The 16,835-nt window shown below is 35.3% G+C and overlaps 1 protein-coding gene across 1 annotated transcript in view; it reads right to left on the bottom strand.

Annotated features, from left to right (window-relative positions):
- The window catches only part of WWP1 (WW domain containing E3 ubiquitin protein ligase 1), a 93,291-nt gene that overhangs the window by 60,517 nt on the left and 15,939 nt on the right, over nt 1–16,835 (bottom strand). The window contains exons 3-7 of the mRNA XM_079722795.1: nt 13,386–13,524; nt 12,609–12,733; nt 4,037–4,174; nt 3,873–3,939; nt 463–647 (exon numbers count right to left, since the gene is read on the bottom strand). Of these exons, the coding sequence (XP_079578921.1) occupies nt 463–647; nt 3,873–3,939; nt 4,037–4,174; nt 12,609–12,733; nt 13,386–13,524 (654 nt within the window). The remainder of the gene's footprint in view (nt 1–462; nt 648–3,872; nt 3,940–4,036; nt 4,175–12,608; nt 12,734–13,385; nt 13,525–16,835) is intronic.

Here is a 16,835-nt window from a genome sequence, read left to right as displayed (position 1 = left end):
TAGAAAATATAGAACTTTTGGAGAGTTACATCAGTTCACAGTACATTTTACTACTAAGTTACGTGCCAAGAAGTAAATATTTGTATGGTAAAAGACAGGTTAAAGGAACCATTCATTACTAACAAATCAATGAATTCCCTCAAGTTCTTTTAGAAATATATTCTATATTATGAATTAAATAGTATTTTTTGTAGCATACAGCCTAAGCATCTAGCTATCAAGTAAGTACTTGCTTAGTGAAATGTGTGGTTATTTCTAAACTAATACATTTTTGGAATATCTTCCTAAATAATCTAGAAAAATTCAAATTACTAGAAAAAATTTCAGGTATTGCAATCTTCACGTTCCTTTTATAAAACTGAAGATTAAGAAAGATTGTACGATAAGAAAAGTACATGTATAGATACATAAAATTTAATTTAGTTTTCATTTAAACAATGTGTCATAAGCAGCCGTGCTTACCAGTGTCATTGGCAGGCTCAGATGTGAGTGGTTTTGGAGCTGGTGTGTTTTGGGGTCTGGCAGCAACCTGAGATGGAGATGAAGGTGTGTTGTCTCCATTAACTACATATGAACAGCATGAGTTTTGTACTACAGTGTTTGTAGGTACGTGATTATCTATTCCATTAGTACCTTCAGCAGCCAACCTTTAAAAAAAAAAAGAAAAAAGCCTTTCTTCAATGAATTAAGTACAATTAAATAACTTATTTATTTATTTTTGGCCACGTTGGGTTTTCATTGCTGCGTGTGGGCTTTCTCTAGTTGCGGCAAGCGGGGGTTACTCCTCGTTGCAGTGCACGGGCTCCTCATTCAGGTGGCTTCTCTTGTTGCGGAGCACGGGCTCTAGGCACACAGGCTTCAGTAGTTGTGGCACACGGGCTTAGCTGCTCTGAGGCACGTGGGATCTTCCTGGACCAGAGCTCAAACCTGTGTCCCCTGCATTGGCAGGCAGACTCCCAACCACTGTGCCACCAGGGAAGTCCACAATTAAATAACTTTTCATCAGAAGTTTCATAAGAAATATTTACCAAGTTCTTAACATTGAAGCAAAATGACAGGTATAAAGAGTAATGAACAAAAGATACGCTGATTACTTTTTTTTTTTTTTTTTTTGCAGTGCGCGGGCCTCTCACTGCTGTGGCCTCTCCCGTTGTGGAGCACAGGCTCCCTCCGGACGCGCAGGCTCAGCGGCCACGGCTCACGGGGCCAGCTGCTCCGCGGTATGTGGGATCTTTCCGGACTGGGGCACGAACCCGTGTCCCCTGCATTGGCAGGCGGACTCTCAACCACTGCGCCACCAGGGAAGTCCCTGATTACTTTTTTAACAGATTATTTTTTACATTTTATTACATACTTTGCTATATTAAAGTTTAAATTACTTTCAGTTCTAAGTGCATCCACAGTGTCAGACAAATGTATCAATATATTGAGATATACAAATATACTAAGTCAAAATGAATTCAGTCCCTCAAACCAATGTTCAATTTGTACATTTTAAATAGTCTTAAATAGACTTAAATAGTCTTAAGAATATTAATATTTATTTTTAAATGTTCTGAAAGTATTTTCAAAAAGGTCATGAAACTTATAAAAACCAATTCCAAACTGTTTATTGGAACTTTATTGAATACTGAAAGACCAAAAAATTCTTTAAAAATTCATCACAAGTTATTATATACCAGCACTAAAATAACGAGTACACGATGATCAGAAAAAGCTAAATATTATATCCCAGAGTTAGAAGAATTTACAGTGTATTCATTACTGCAAATAAATAAATCTACAAAATCAAACATTTTGGCAGGGAGTTAGGCGATACCATGTAAGTGACCAAGAGAGCTTTTCCATATACACAGGTCACCCTGTATCTCTTCTCCAGAGAGCAGCCTTAATTTTAAAAAAAATATAAATCAGATCACATCTCAGTTGTCCCACCCCATCTATGTCTCTGATCTATTTCTCTCCAAGTTCTTCCTTGCCCACCTTGCAGCAGATATACTAGTAAATTAATTTTATATGAAAATCATGCAGAAAAGTCTTCAAATGTTTATTATAAATTATTAGATACAGGGAGTAAAATTATAATGACTTAGAAGATTATCAAAGAAAGGTTAAATATATTCTAGAGTTATAAGAGTAAATTAACTAGAAATAGGGTCTTTTTACTTGTTATTTCCTCTGTCTGGAATGCTCTTCCCTGAAATCTCTCCATGGATGGTACATTTTTGGCCTTTTAATTTTAGCTCGAATGGCACTTCCTCAGAGATGATCCCCTAACATTTCTCTTTAAAACAGGCTCCTTTACATTCCTGTCACCCTGTCCTGTGTTTCCATGACTTCATAGTTCGTATCGCTGTCTCCGATTAGCTAATTTATTTCTTCACCTGTTTACTAACTGCCTCTATCCCACCAGAAGGAAATTCACAGGAACAGAACTGTATCCTTAGTGCCTGGACTAGTGTCTGGCACCAAACAGGCACTCAGTAAGTATCTGGATGATAAACAATACTTTCCCTTGTCACCTATATATTTGAAATGAGATGTGTTGAGGAACTTCAGGCAGGTGAAGTTTTGAAAAATTTCCCAAGTGATTCTGATTTGTACAACCCTCCCAAGCCACCCAGCAAGGATCAGTGATCTGGCAGTCCAAGTAAAAGAATCCAACTCAAGTTCTCCTGGTGCTTGTAGAACTAATCTTTGATTCAAAATGTGTTACTATACAAAAAATAATATTAGGTTTTAGGCTGGTAGTGATTCAAGCTCCTTTACCCATCTAAAATTGTATTTCAAAAATTATCAAGAACAGATATATATATGTACATATATATACATGCACACACGCTAATGCATTTTAATCTACCTGTTGTACCCTTTCAGTCCTGAATTTTCTCAGTGTAAATTATAATGCGGGTACTAAATAAATTTAAGCCAAATATATATTGAGAAGACATACTGATCTGTTCAAGTGTTCTATGAAAATCATTTAATGGCAATTTAGGAGTAATATTAGTAACTGTAGATTAATGAAAGTCACACTTTGTCATATACCAGCATGCTTTTTCAAATGCAACAAGTCAATTTCACAGCAATATATTTTCATGTGTTCATTCCACTATATTTGAGCTATTACATGCTTTTATTCTAATACAAATTATTTCAAACAGGAAGTCTCTATTAACTGTCATCAAATGTGAACGTATGGGAATCAGAGAGATGGCAGGATGATCTCTGAGGGGAGACCGCAATCTGTGCACCATCTAACTTCCAGTGATTACAGGAAGCTGCCAATTCAGACAGCAATAAGATAACCATTTTCCCACATTATTTGACTCTATTTACTGATAAAATATGCCTAAATACAGATTTTTAAAAGCCATTTCCAATAAAAAAGAATAAAGTTCTGATACTTGCTACAACGTGGATCAACCTTATGCTAAGTAAAAGAAGCCAGTGACAGAAGATCATATATTACATGATACCATTTACAAGAAATGGCCAGAACAGGCAAATCCACTGAGACAGAAGATTAGTGGCTGCCAGGAGCTGGGAGGAAAGAGGGATGGAGAGAGAATGTTCACGTGTACAGTTTCTTTTTGAAGATGGTAAGAATGTTCTGAAATTAGACAGCAGTGATGGTTACCCAACTCTGTTAACCTAAAAACCACTGAAATATACACGTTATTCTTATGATATGTGTGTTATCTCATTAAAGCAGTTATCTTTCTAAAAACTACTTTGATAAGAATTCAACCAAATGACATGCTTAGATATAAGCTTTTAAATTCTATGGCAAACTCTAAACTAAGGTTAAAAACTTCATATGTGGGAAATGTTAATTACTTTGTCACAAATACTAAAATAAAACATTCTACCTGGTGGTTGTCCTTGCCGAAGGGTCTCCATTTTCATGTAAGGCATCACCATTTTGCTGTATTTCCACTGAATGACAAAAAAGAAAGACACTAGGTTTTTATATACTTCTTGCTGGTTTTTTTTTTCCTTCAAATTTTGAAAACACATGAAGTTATTAGCTTACTGGTTGGAGATGAGCTGCAGTTTGTCCTATTTTCTTGTTCAATCACCAGTCCATCAAGCACAACTGTTAATTCACCAGTTTGCACAACACCATTCTTGGTTTCCAAGGAAAGTTTTAATTGTTCTTTCACTCTTTCCACTAGGGGAAAAAAAAACAAACCTAATTTAAACACTTTTGTTATATATAAAAATGTTTTAGAAATCAAAACTACATATCAAGAATTACTCTAATTCAGTGCTTGATGGCTACATGTGGAAGGAATTATATGTGTTTTTATCTATAGGCCCTTCTATACTACACCAGCATCACTTCCTTTCTCACCTAGTTGAATAACTCCTTTCCCTCTACCACATACTTTCAATATCATCTTTAGTTGCCCCTTTGTACAGTATAAACCTCTGAGAACATACAAATATATCTAGATGATAAGCTCAGCAATTGCCTAAACTTGCTCTTTGGCCCAAGGTACCACATAAGACTTGTGGTTAAGGCAAAATTTCTGCAGGAGAGTCAGGGGGTTTGGTTCTTAATCCCAGCTCAGGAACTTCTAGCTGTATTTGAGTAAGTAGTCAAGCTACTTACAGCCTCAGTTTCCTCATTACAAAATGGAGATAATAGAATCATCAAACTAAAGGAACTGTCATAAGGTCCAAATGCAAAGCCACAGAGAAAGTTCTTAGCACCACATCTGACACACAGTAAGCGCTCAATAAATGGTAATAGTTTATTATTTCTTTTTCATATAAGGCCAAATATTTCTTCCTATTATTAGGATATCTAATTCTTACTTAAACTCAAAGTCATTTTGCTTCAACTTCTCCTATCCCACAGAATACACATCAAAAGTATTAGTGATCCCATTATTATCCAAAATGAGGCCAGTTACTTCAATCTGATCTTCACTTCTGAAATCATGAAACATTTTTCTTCTTAGATTATGTCCTTGACTTTGGTCCCTCCTATATTTAACAAATTTGTTGGGTTTTTTTTTTTTCTATTTACCAAATGTCTAGCACAAACATACTGACTAATTACCCAAGTACAGAAAATACAAGACCAAAAAAAAAAATCTATAACAACTAACCATTAGACAGGAATTCTTTGCAAAAAATTTAAGAACCATGTAATAAACAAAACCTTGTAGAAGACCTACCCCAACCATTTTCACCACCATAAACCTCATTTCCACTCCACATCACAAAATCAACATTAATAAAAACAGAGAAACTAGAGGAAATATTAAAGTACCAAAAAAAAAAAAACCCAACCCTACAAAAGCATGAATTTCAGTTTTATCTAGATTCTAATAATCTATGTCTGAAGAAAACTATATTGACCAACATTCTATTTCATTCTATTTCATTTTTGTCACCTTTCTCTATTTAAAGTATCTGGAATTTGGAGGTTTAGCTCTCGTTCCTAAAATATTTAGCTATTTGAGTAGATTCTTAAAGAATAGCCTTTTACTCAATAGGCTTTGAGTAGATTCTTAAAGAATGGCCTATATGGGAAAAGAATCTAAAAAAGAGTGGATATATGTATTCACTCTTTTTTAGTACACCTGAAACTAACACTACATTGTAGAGCAACCATACTCTAATAAAAATTAAAAAAAAAAAAGAATAGCCTTTCAAAATCACTTTAAAGTAGGTCTCTTGGTGGTAAATGCTCTCATTTTTTTAAAATCTGTAAATGTTTGGAGTCTCATCCTGAAAGATTTGCTGGACATGCCAACTTTGTATTGATAATGATCTCTCAACTCTTTGAAGATATTTTTCCACCATCTTATCCTATTACTGCTAATTATGTAAGCCTGATTTACAAATCTTTGCAAATCACCTGTTTTTCTCCATAGCTGCTTTTTTTTTGTCTTTGGTGTCATGCATTTCACTTTAATGAAAGCATGACCTCCTCTTTATCATCCTTCTTTGGATATCAATGAATCCAGGGGCCAGCAAACTATAGACCATAGGCCAAATCTGGCCCATTACCTGTTTTTGTAAATAAGGTTTTATTTGAACACAGCCATGCTCATTCATGTACATATTTTCTATGGCTGCTTTCCAACTACAATGGAAGAGCCGAATAGATGCAACAGAGATTATAGGACCTGCAAAGCCTAAATATTTACCATCTGGTCCTTTACAGAAAATGTTTGCCAACCTCTGCTTATGGGTGGCTTCTTACAATTTGTAATCTTTGATGGTGAGTTCATTTTCTGATATTCATCTAAGGGTAATCTTTGGGCTTTAGTACAGGCGGGGTCAGTTTCTTATTCTTTCAGTGGTGTGAGGGCACCCCAAGAGTCAAGACTACAGGAGTCTAAGCTCAGCTCCCCTAGCTGGCTGTCAACCAAAAGTGCTATCAGCATCATCCACTAATCTAACTCTAGTTCATACGGTTTTGTCTTTTTTTTTTTTTTTTTCGGAAGAAGGGGGCCCTTGGAGACCACTCCTGCCTCTTTGCAAAACTCATCAATGCCATAGAAACTCGTCCTATCCAGGACCTAACTGTTCTGCAGGGCCCCTCTACAGACCTAGCTGTTCACAACATCTAGCCTTTCACAATTATAATATGGAAGATTGGGATATAATATTTCTGAGTCATAAAATTGGGAGGACTATCACATAAATAATTCTCTCTACGTGCGTGTTGGGAGGGGCTGGAATATGAGGGTATTACTCTATTACGGTATAAACAAGCCAACTCAGACATATTCATCCATTCAATATGTGATTGCCTAGTGTGTGGCAGATAGTGCACTCTGGGAAAGCAGGATAAACCCTGACCAGCCTAAAGTAGACCTCCTCCCTACCATTACTCCACTTATGTCCTTCAATGGACTTACCACCAGAATTGGGGGGGGGGGGGGCAGCGGGGTCCATCTCCCCAACTAAACTGAAGTCTCCAGTAGAGCAGAGATCTTATTCAGCTAATTCAGTGATGTATCCTCAGTATCTGACAGAAGGTAGGTGCTTAATAAAACTTAAAATAAACTATTAAGATAGAGCCGTCCTCAGGAAACTTACAAGGCAGTAGCTGATTATTTCCTACCTCCTGGACATTCTTCCTTAGTTTTAATCGGGGAAAAGAACAGTCTGAACCTGAGTTTCTAGGAAGCTACATATATGACTAGACAATTTATTCTTTCATCACGGACTTGTCAAAAACACACACTCTTTCTGTCCCCACAGAAAACAAGAGATCTTCAAAAATCTTGGTTTTCAAGGCATTTTACAGAATTAGATTTAACTCAGAGTCACATTCTGAAGCTATTTTTTCTTGCACACAGTATTATCTACTGCTAAGTAACAAATTATCCTAAAATTCAGTCACTTAAAATAACAATAGCCACTTAATACTGCTCACAGTTTCTGTGGGCCAGGAATTTGGTAGGGGTGGGAAAATCTGCCTAAAGGGTGGCTCGTACACAGAGCTGACAATTTGGGATTGACTGCTGAGAAGAAGCCTCAGTTCCTCTCCACCTGGGCCCCTCTACAGACCTGTCGAGAGTCTTCACAGCGGTGACTTTCTTCCTGGAGTGAGTAATCTAAGAGACCAGGGCAAAAGCTGAAATGTCTTCACTGACCAAGTCTTGGAGGTCATATACCATTACTTCTGCATATTCTATTGGTCACACAGACCACCTCTGTTTCAATGTGGGAGGGGAATACACAAATGTACGAAATAGCAGAAGGTAGGAATGTATTATAACAGAATGTATTATATACATTATATAATATAGGAATGTATTATAACAGAATTTTAGAAAAGAACGAGTACATTAGGTTACAAAAGCTTGTAGTAACAATCCCAAGAATAACCAGGTCTTCTGAATCCTAAGTCTTTCCATTATATCATACTATGAGTCAATGTGTTAGGTTCCCATCTTCTATCATGTGACAAAATAAATTTCAGAATTTATAAAAGAAATTAAAGTAAAAATAAAGTAAAAAATATGGAAGAAAACAGATAACTATTAAATATAAGGACTGGAAAGGATTCTTTGAGAATAATAACAATGGAAAATGAATAAACTTTAATGACTGAAATAATATTAAACTTCTATAAATCAAAACTGGGGACAAATATAGAGGCAAATGATTGGGGGAAAAACTAAGAGCCTTTATAAATCAGTGAGGAAAAAAAGAAATTAATAAAAAATGTACAAAGAACATGACAATCACAAATGATGAAATATGAATGATCAATAAACATCTGACTTTATTAATAGTTAAAGAAACACTCTGGTAAGAAAAATATACATTTTTTTTTTATCTATTAGTGGGGTGTATATTTCCAAATGGGCACTCTCAGATGCTACATTTTGTGTACAAATTATTATAACTTTTCAGGAAAGCAACTAGACAGCTATGCAAAGCTAGAGGCTTAAAACTGTTCATTCCCTTTCACCTAGTAATTTCAATCCTAAAAATCTTTCTAAAGAACAGAAATGCATTTATCTGCATTTATTACCAGTAATGAAAAAACTGTTTGTTCAAAACCTTGGCTTAAAATATCTTAGTTTGTGCTGATGCTAAGTGAATTTTAAAAAGAGAACTTAAGACTTAGTAAACTAAGCAAATAACTAGTATTGACTAAGTAAATAAGGCTAAAAGCAACTGCTTTAATAAACTTAAATTTGACTATGCTCTGTCTTCTATCATAAATGACACATTTCTGTGCTCTGTTTCCCTACCATTTAATGTAAAGAGATAATTTTCACTGTAAATCATTTTGGACATAATTCAATTTGAAGTGATTTTAATGGATTTCAAAATACTTTTGTTGACAAAAGCTACTAACACCATAAAAAACTAAAAACTAAAAAAAACCAGTGTAATTCCAGTGTTTGAAAGGCAGCCATCTATCTGACTCCTCTCTGGAATGTTTAACGTGGCTCTGTCAGTTTCAAAATTGAAATATAAAATGAAGTTCTGTATTCACTTCAACCTTGGAATTAGCTACACTACTCTTATACTGTTCACCCATGAATATGATGACTAAGATTTTCTCCTGGCCCAAATTCAATTCAGGCTCCTCTGAGCCACCTTCTCCACTAGGCCTCAACCTTGGCCCATAAATACTGCAAACTCTCAGCACAAAAGATTTTATCCACCCTACTCTCCCCAAAGTTAAAAGACTTCTAACAACTCAAGGAGACCCTAGCCTGCCTTGAAAGAATTTACTGTTTGATCAAGGCAACACCTGTGATAGGCCACCCTTTCTAAAAGCATTTATTAAAATGGCTTATAATGGTGGATCCTTCCTCTGTCCCTTTAAGATGTATATGTGTCTCCTACTCAGGGACCTGAAAGCTATTCCTCTGAAAAGTAACCATCAGGAACGATGGGTCTTAGTCGGTCTTAGTCTCCGTGGGAGAATAAAATTCTAAATAATAGAGAAAGCTGGCCTAACTGCATTCACACTGATCAACTCTTGTAATTTTTCACTTCCCTAACTCCACTTAGCTTCGGCTCACCCCTCTTTCTACTCCCTCATTCTTCCTTTGAAAGGCCCATTTACCTCTGTATAAACCGAAGCTGAGTTCAGATCAAGCTGGACCCTCTTCCTTATTGCAAAAGTATACTACTGATTAAAATATGTCCTTACCACTAGTGTTTGGCTTTTTCTTTGACAGCAGAAGGATTTCTTCTTTGCAATTTAAGAAATAGTAGGTTTGAGAGGAAGAAATATACCTCATATATCAGTATCTAATGCTACTGACATAAAGAAAAAGAGCTAAAAATACCACATATTTCTGCAAAGCCAATGAAATAATTTCCATAATTTAGAACAGTGTTCAAGTGATCCCAACACATAACTAACTAAAGGCTGAGGTGCAAATGATGGGTTAAATCCACAGAAGTTCTGAGACAATATATCAGAGGACTGCATGGGTTTGGACGCCATCCAACTAGGCAAAACAAATGAAGGTTAAGGACTTGAAGGCTCACTAGGATTTAAATGTGAAGAAGTGAAAGAACTCCCCTAGTAAGCTGCAGTTGGACTTTTACTGGGAAAATACAGATGGTTTTATATTGGATTAGTTGAGAATTTTAAGGCTACGGATGACTGTAACAATTCATACTATACCATGAAGGCTGAAAGTAAATATATTCAGAAAAAAAAAAACCTATTCAAATGAATTAATCCTCTGCCCTTACCCCAAATATATCAGGAGAAGGGATACATAAAAACATGAACTTATGAGAAAAAAATGTTAAGGTCCTGAGTATAGGAAGAAATTAGCCTCATAAATTTGAAGAGGGACATGTCCAAGCGCTAAACCAAGAGGCTGAATCAAAGACAACCAAGGATTTTATCAATTATGAGTACATTTATAAATTCTACAGGTTGTCTAGAACCATGTTAACTTCTCATTACTTCTATTCAAAATTAAGCAACTAAGAATAAGAAAACCTGTGCTCTAGTCAAAACTGCAATTACTTCTTGCTTGAGCAATTCACTTAGATTAATTTATTTAATCAATGAAATGAGTGACTGGGATTAATGCCCACAGGCATTTAAGTCTGCCTTTAAAGCACTATGATTCTATCACAGCTTTAAATTTTTGAAATTCATTTACTTCCCTTTTGTTATAGGCTGAATTGTGTCCCCCCCGCCAACCCCATCCCATTTATATGTCTATCATATGTTTAAGTCCTAACCTCTGGTACCTCAGAAGGTGACTTTATTTGCAAACACGATCTTTAAAGAGATAATTAAGTTAAAACGAGGTCATCACGGTGGCCCTAATCCAATATGACTGGTGTCCTTTTAAGAACAGGAAATTTGGACATGGATACACACACACACAGGGAAGACCATGTGACGATATAAGGCAAAGATGGCTATCTACAAGCAAAGAAGAGAGTCTTCTGAAGAAACCAACCCTGTCAACACCTTGATCTCAGACTTCTAGCTTCCAGAACTGTGAGAAAGTACATTTCTGTTGTTTAGGCCAGTGGTCCCCAACCTTTTTGGCACCAGGGACCAGTTTCATGGAAGACAATTTTTCCACAGACTGGGGGGGTGGGGTGGGGGTGGGGGTATGGTCCAGGCAGTAATGCGAGCCATGGGGAGCAGCAGATGAAGCTTTGTTCGCTCGTCCACCATTCACCTCCTGCTGTGTGAGGCCTGGTTCCTAAGAGGCCACGGACCGCTACTGGTCCATGTCCCAGGGGTTGGGTACCCCTGGTTTAGGCGACCCAGTCTATGGTATTTTCGTATGGCAGCCCTGGAAAACTAATACACTTTTCAATTTTCAAAAAAAGAAAAAAAAAATTACTGACTGCCTAAGGTGTATGAGATGCTGCTACTACAATTTCTGAAGCCACTGACTTCAGACATGCACGAACGTTTATAAAATTTTATTCTTCCTCTGAGCATATTCTGCTCAATTAAATCATGAGAGATAGCTTTAAGTTTATACAATTTATAAGAGTTTCATTTCCAAGTATATAGACATTACAACCTTCCTACAAAATTACTTTGGCAGATAAATATTATAATCTTTGTTATGAAGGTTCAGTACAGTCTAATATAACAGATTTGGAAACAATCTAAATGGCAACAGTAGGAACATGGTTTAAAACTTAAACTTAAAAAAAAATTAACTTATCTTAAAAATTAGCATTTTAACCCTTAACCTAGCACATCTGTTAGGAGTAAGAAAATTTCTAAGGAAATAAGATGAACATAAAGATTTAGAGCGGTATTAGTTTGAGTGAACTATTAGAAACCTAAATATCAAATAATAAATTAGTTAAATCATAAACTAGGAGTCCAGTTTTTAATATTCTTTGGATCACACAGTATTTTGAGAATTTGATAAAAGCAATGAACCCTCCTCCTCAGAATCAGAAATACATGTATATATACCCAAGTTTTTGCATACCATGATAGGGAGTTTACAAATAATTGAAGCTTAAACTACTTTAAGAATCCTCACACTAGAAAAATTTAATACGATGGAAACATAACGCTCATATTATATTTTTAAATGAAAAAAGGAAGAGGATAAACCAGTAGATACAAAGAAGAAAAAAAAATTTACATCTATGAATGAGAGACCAAATTATTGGGAATGGTTATCCTTGGACAGTAAAAATTACAGATAATTTTTATATTCCTCTGTGATTTTCTACATTCTCCATATTTTCTAAAATGAACTAGTTAGATAATGAAAAAAGAAAATTTATGAGTTAGAATTTATTTTGTACAAACAAAATTGTTATTAGCCAAGAAACAAAGTAGAGTAGGTTCAGATAATGATCATTTTTTACAAGTCTTTATGTATATAATAAATCACTGATGGTCACTGATAACTGGGTATACTCATGGATGGCTGGGATTATTTTGTATAAATTTGTTGGATAGAGAAATGCCAGGGTAAATATTTCCTATTTCACATAATGCTATAAACTTAAAAGCAATCATAGGCAATAAATGAAGTCCTCCTTTATAAATACAAAACTTTTTTTTTTTTTTTTGCTTTTGGACTTCAGAATATTTTCAAAGTGTCTAAAATAAACTTTTAAAGAAACAAAGACTAGAACAAAAAACTTACATTTTCTATTGTGTATTAACAGAGCTTGTTTCAAATCTACTGTTGCTCTTCCTAATAAAGCATCTGCTTTTAAAGTGTGATGACTCCAAACTCGAAATTCCAATGTAGTCTGTGGGGTCACATTTCTGTAAGGGTAAAATTATAACAAATATACAGGAGAGTACGATTTACTTCAATAATTTTGAAAAGCCATGAATTCAGTTTATTTGAGGAAAAAATAATATATGAAACAGTAAACTACCTGAATTATAAATAAAAACAAATATTTACTTTCAAGTACATTAGGACTTTAATACCCAGATTAAAAGTTTTTGTAATTGACAAACCAAAACACCAGCAATACATCAAAAGTCTTATTAAGACTTCAAAATAACACAATTTCTACTCGAACTAATACCTAAAGATTTAAGACAGTTGATTGCATTGGTTATAACACTTTTACTATACACAAATTTATAATATTATATTTCAGAAATGCCAAATGATTTTCTGCCCTATGTATCTTTATAAGACAACAAGAAAAAATATCACTATATGGAAAACATTAGTTTGTAAAGCAAAAACAAGGACTACTATGCTTCATTTCTAAATAAAATCAAATAAACCAAAATTTTTTTCATACTTAAAATTGTCTAGTCACACTAAAAAATAGCATTCCTTACTCTGAAGTCATCTTACCAAAAAAAAAAAAAACAAAAAACACCACCAAAAGAAAAACATTCCAAGAAGCACACTCTCTTTTGAAAATTTTGCATTCTTTATATACCAGATACTTACACAGTTAGCTGTTCATCCCATTTTGGATTAGAAGAACTACTGGATTTTGCTGTTTTCTTACTTTCTCCATCTACAACTACTTCTGTATATGTTCCTGTTCCAAACCAGTTCTTTTTTCTTTTTAGTTTGGCACTAGAAACTAACAGAAACATGATAATCACTAGTGAATATATTTAGCCACAAAGTAGTATAAATCAATAAAAATGGAATTGTGCGTCTTGTGCAACTCAAACTATTTTCACTGGCAGGATGAAGAAACAATATAAAAGGGCTACTGTTAATGCCTGAGAACCATTTGACTTTAACAGTTTTATTGAAATAATTCACATAACTTTTGTACTAGAAAAGTATTAAACTGCACAATAGTTTTAATATATTCACAGAGTTGTGTAACCATCACCACAAGCAATTTTAAAACATATTCATTACCCCCAAAAGAAACCCCATATCATTAAGCAGTCACCCTCCTATTCCATCCCACCTCCTCCCCACCAGCCTTAGGCAACTACTAACCTACTCTGTCTCTATAGATTTGCCTATTCTGGACATTTCATATAAATGAAATGGTCTTTTGTGACTGGCTTCTTTCACTTAGCATACTTTCAAAGTTCATCCATGTTGTAGTATGTACCAGTATTTTCATTCATTTTATTGACAAATAATATTCCACTGTATAGGCATACCACTTTGTATTTATCCACTCAGCAGTTGATATAGACATTTGGGTTGTTTCTACTTTTTGGCTACTGTGTATAATACTGCTATAAACATTCATGTACAAGTTTTTGTGTGGACGTATGTTTTCATTTTCTTGGCATATACCTAGGAGTGGAATTGCTAGGTCATATGGTAACTCTGTTGAATAACTGCCAGGCTATTTTCCACAGTGGCTGTACCATTTTACACACCCAGCAGCAGTGTATAAGAGTTCTGATTTATCCACATCCTTGCCAACCATTTGAACTTAATACTGAACTGCATCAAGCATCAAGAGAAAGGGAAGTGTCTTCAGATTCAATTTGCCTATCAACTTCTCTGCCAGGTAGAATTCATAACTTACCTATCTGAAATTACATAAACTTTGGCAATTTTTTAAAAAATGCTTTTCCTAGAAAGTTGATTTCAAAAAAAGGAGGTATCTGCCTTTTCAAAGAAAAACTTTAAAATCAAAATGTCACTAGAAGTTAATCATAACCCTTTACAGAAAGTGAATTTTAAACTGAATTTACCTGACTTGGAGGAAGACTTGTTTAATTTAGGCTAAGCATTTGATTTTTAAATAATGTTTACAACTACTAATTCAAATGGGGAATACATACTTGCAGGGCAAAGTCCTGACTACCAAGTAGTAATAAGAACTTATCAAGATCACATCTATAATCAACTACCTATGAACACTGTGGGTCTGAGATGAGAAAGGAGAAAGCCCCCTCCATGCCATACGTGTACCCCATGTTAAGAATATGAACATAAACAAGCTGATGTAAGCTTCCATTCTACCTTGAGCAAACAGTTATGTAAATCAGTAGTCACACAAATAAATCACCAAAATATGATATGAAAAACGCTGCAGCAGAAGTAGAGTATTTGAAATACAGTAGTCCTTAATTCACGTTTGAAGAACAGGAAAAGATTCAAAGGAAATACTCTACTTAAGTACTGGCAACATAAAGCAATCAACGAGTGTCCAATGTTATGTCTGAAGTGTTACTACCAGGGTCTTGGCAAAACTCACGTCCATCCTTCTCTGTTCCAAATTGCATTAAATTCAACACCACTGAAGTGACAGAAGGCACAGAACTCTCCCAAGAAATCCCCCAATCAAAGTTCTTCACTCCAAATAAAAGTCATTTCCTCAGTATATGCAGGACTTATCTACACACTAGAAGAAGGGGAAGAAGGGAAAGGCACTATTGGATGGTGTTAAAAGCACAGGATATCTTTTCAATAAATGGTGCTGGAACAACCGGACATGCACATGCAAACAAATAAATCTAAACACAGACCTTATACCCTTCATAAAAATTAACTCAAAATGCATCATAGACCTAAATGCAAAACACAAAACTATAAAACTAGAAGATAACAGGAGAAAATTTAGATGACCTCGGGCATGGCAGTGGATGCCGTTTTAGATACAACACCAAAGGCATGATTCATGAAAGAAATATCCAATAAGGTGCACTTCATTAAAATTCAAAACTTCTGTGCTATGAAAGACAATGTCAAGAGAGTGAAAACGCAAGCCACAGACAGGGAGAAAATATTTGCAAAAGACATATCTGATAAAGAACTACTGTCAAAAAAACACAAAGAACTCTTAAAATAAGAAAACAACCCCATGGGTCAAAGACCCTAACAGACACCTCACCAAAGAAGATATATGGATAAGCATATGAAAAGCTCAACATCATATGTCATCAGGGAAATATAAATTAAAACAACGAGATACTGTTACACACCTATTAGAATGGTCAAAATCTGGAACACTGACCACACCACAACAATGAGATACCGTTACACACCTATTAGAATGGTCAAAATCTGGAACACTGACCACACCAAATGCTGGGGAGGATGTGGAGCAACAGGAACTCTTATTCATCACTGGTGGGGATGCAAAATGGTTCAGCCACTTCGGAAGACAGTTTGGCGGTTTCTTAAAAACTAAACATAGGCTTACCATATGATCCAATAATTGCACTCCTTGGTATTTACCCAAAGGAGTTGAAAACTTATGTCTACACAAAAACCTCCACGTGGATATTTATAGCAATTTTGTTTATATAACTGCCACAACTTCTAAGCAACCAAGATGTTCTTCAGTAGGTGAATGGATAAATGACTGGTATATCCAAACAATGGAATATCATTCACTGCTAAAAAGAAATAAGCCATCAAGTCATGGAGAGACATGGAGAAAATTTAAATGCATAATACTAAGTGAAAAAAGCCAATCTGAAAAGGCTGTATCTTTCATGATTCCAATTATATAACATTTTGGAAAAGGCAAAACTATGAAGACAGTATAAAGATCAGCGGTTGCTAGGGACTGGGGAAGCATGGGTGAGGGATGAATAGATGGAGCACAAAGGATTTTTAGGGCAGTGAAGGTACTTCGTATAATACTATAATGATGGATACATGTCATTAGACTTTTGTCCAAACCCACAGAATGTACGCCACCAAGTGTGCACCCTAATGTAAACTATGAACTTAGGGCGACTATGTAGGTTCATCACTTGTAATGAATGTAGCACTCTGGTGAGGGATGTTGATAATGGGGGAGGCTATGCATGTGTGGGGGTTGGCATATCTGGAAGTCTCTGTACTTTCCTCTCAATCTTGCTGCGGTTCCAAAGCTGCTCTTAAAAAAAAAGTGTTGGACACATCTGGGTTCATATTTTAACTCTGCCACTTGGCTAGACGTCTGACTTTAAGTAAGTCAAT

Source organism: Hyperoodon ampullatus, assembly GCF_949752795.1.
Source record: "Hyperoodon ampullatus genome assembly, chromosome: 17".
Taxonomy (NCBI): Eukaryota; Metazoa; Chordata; class Mammalia; order Artiodactyla; family Ziphiidae; genus Hyperoodon; species Hyperoodon ampullatus.
Note: the sequence above shows the minus strand (reverse complement) of the source record. Positions and strands in the feature narration are given on the sequence as shown.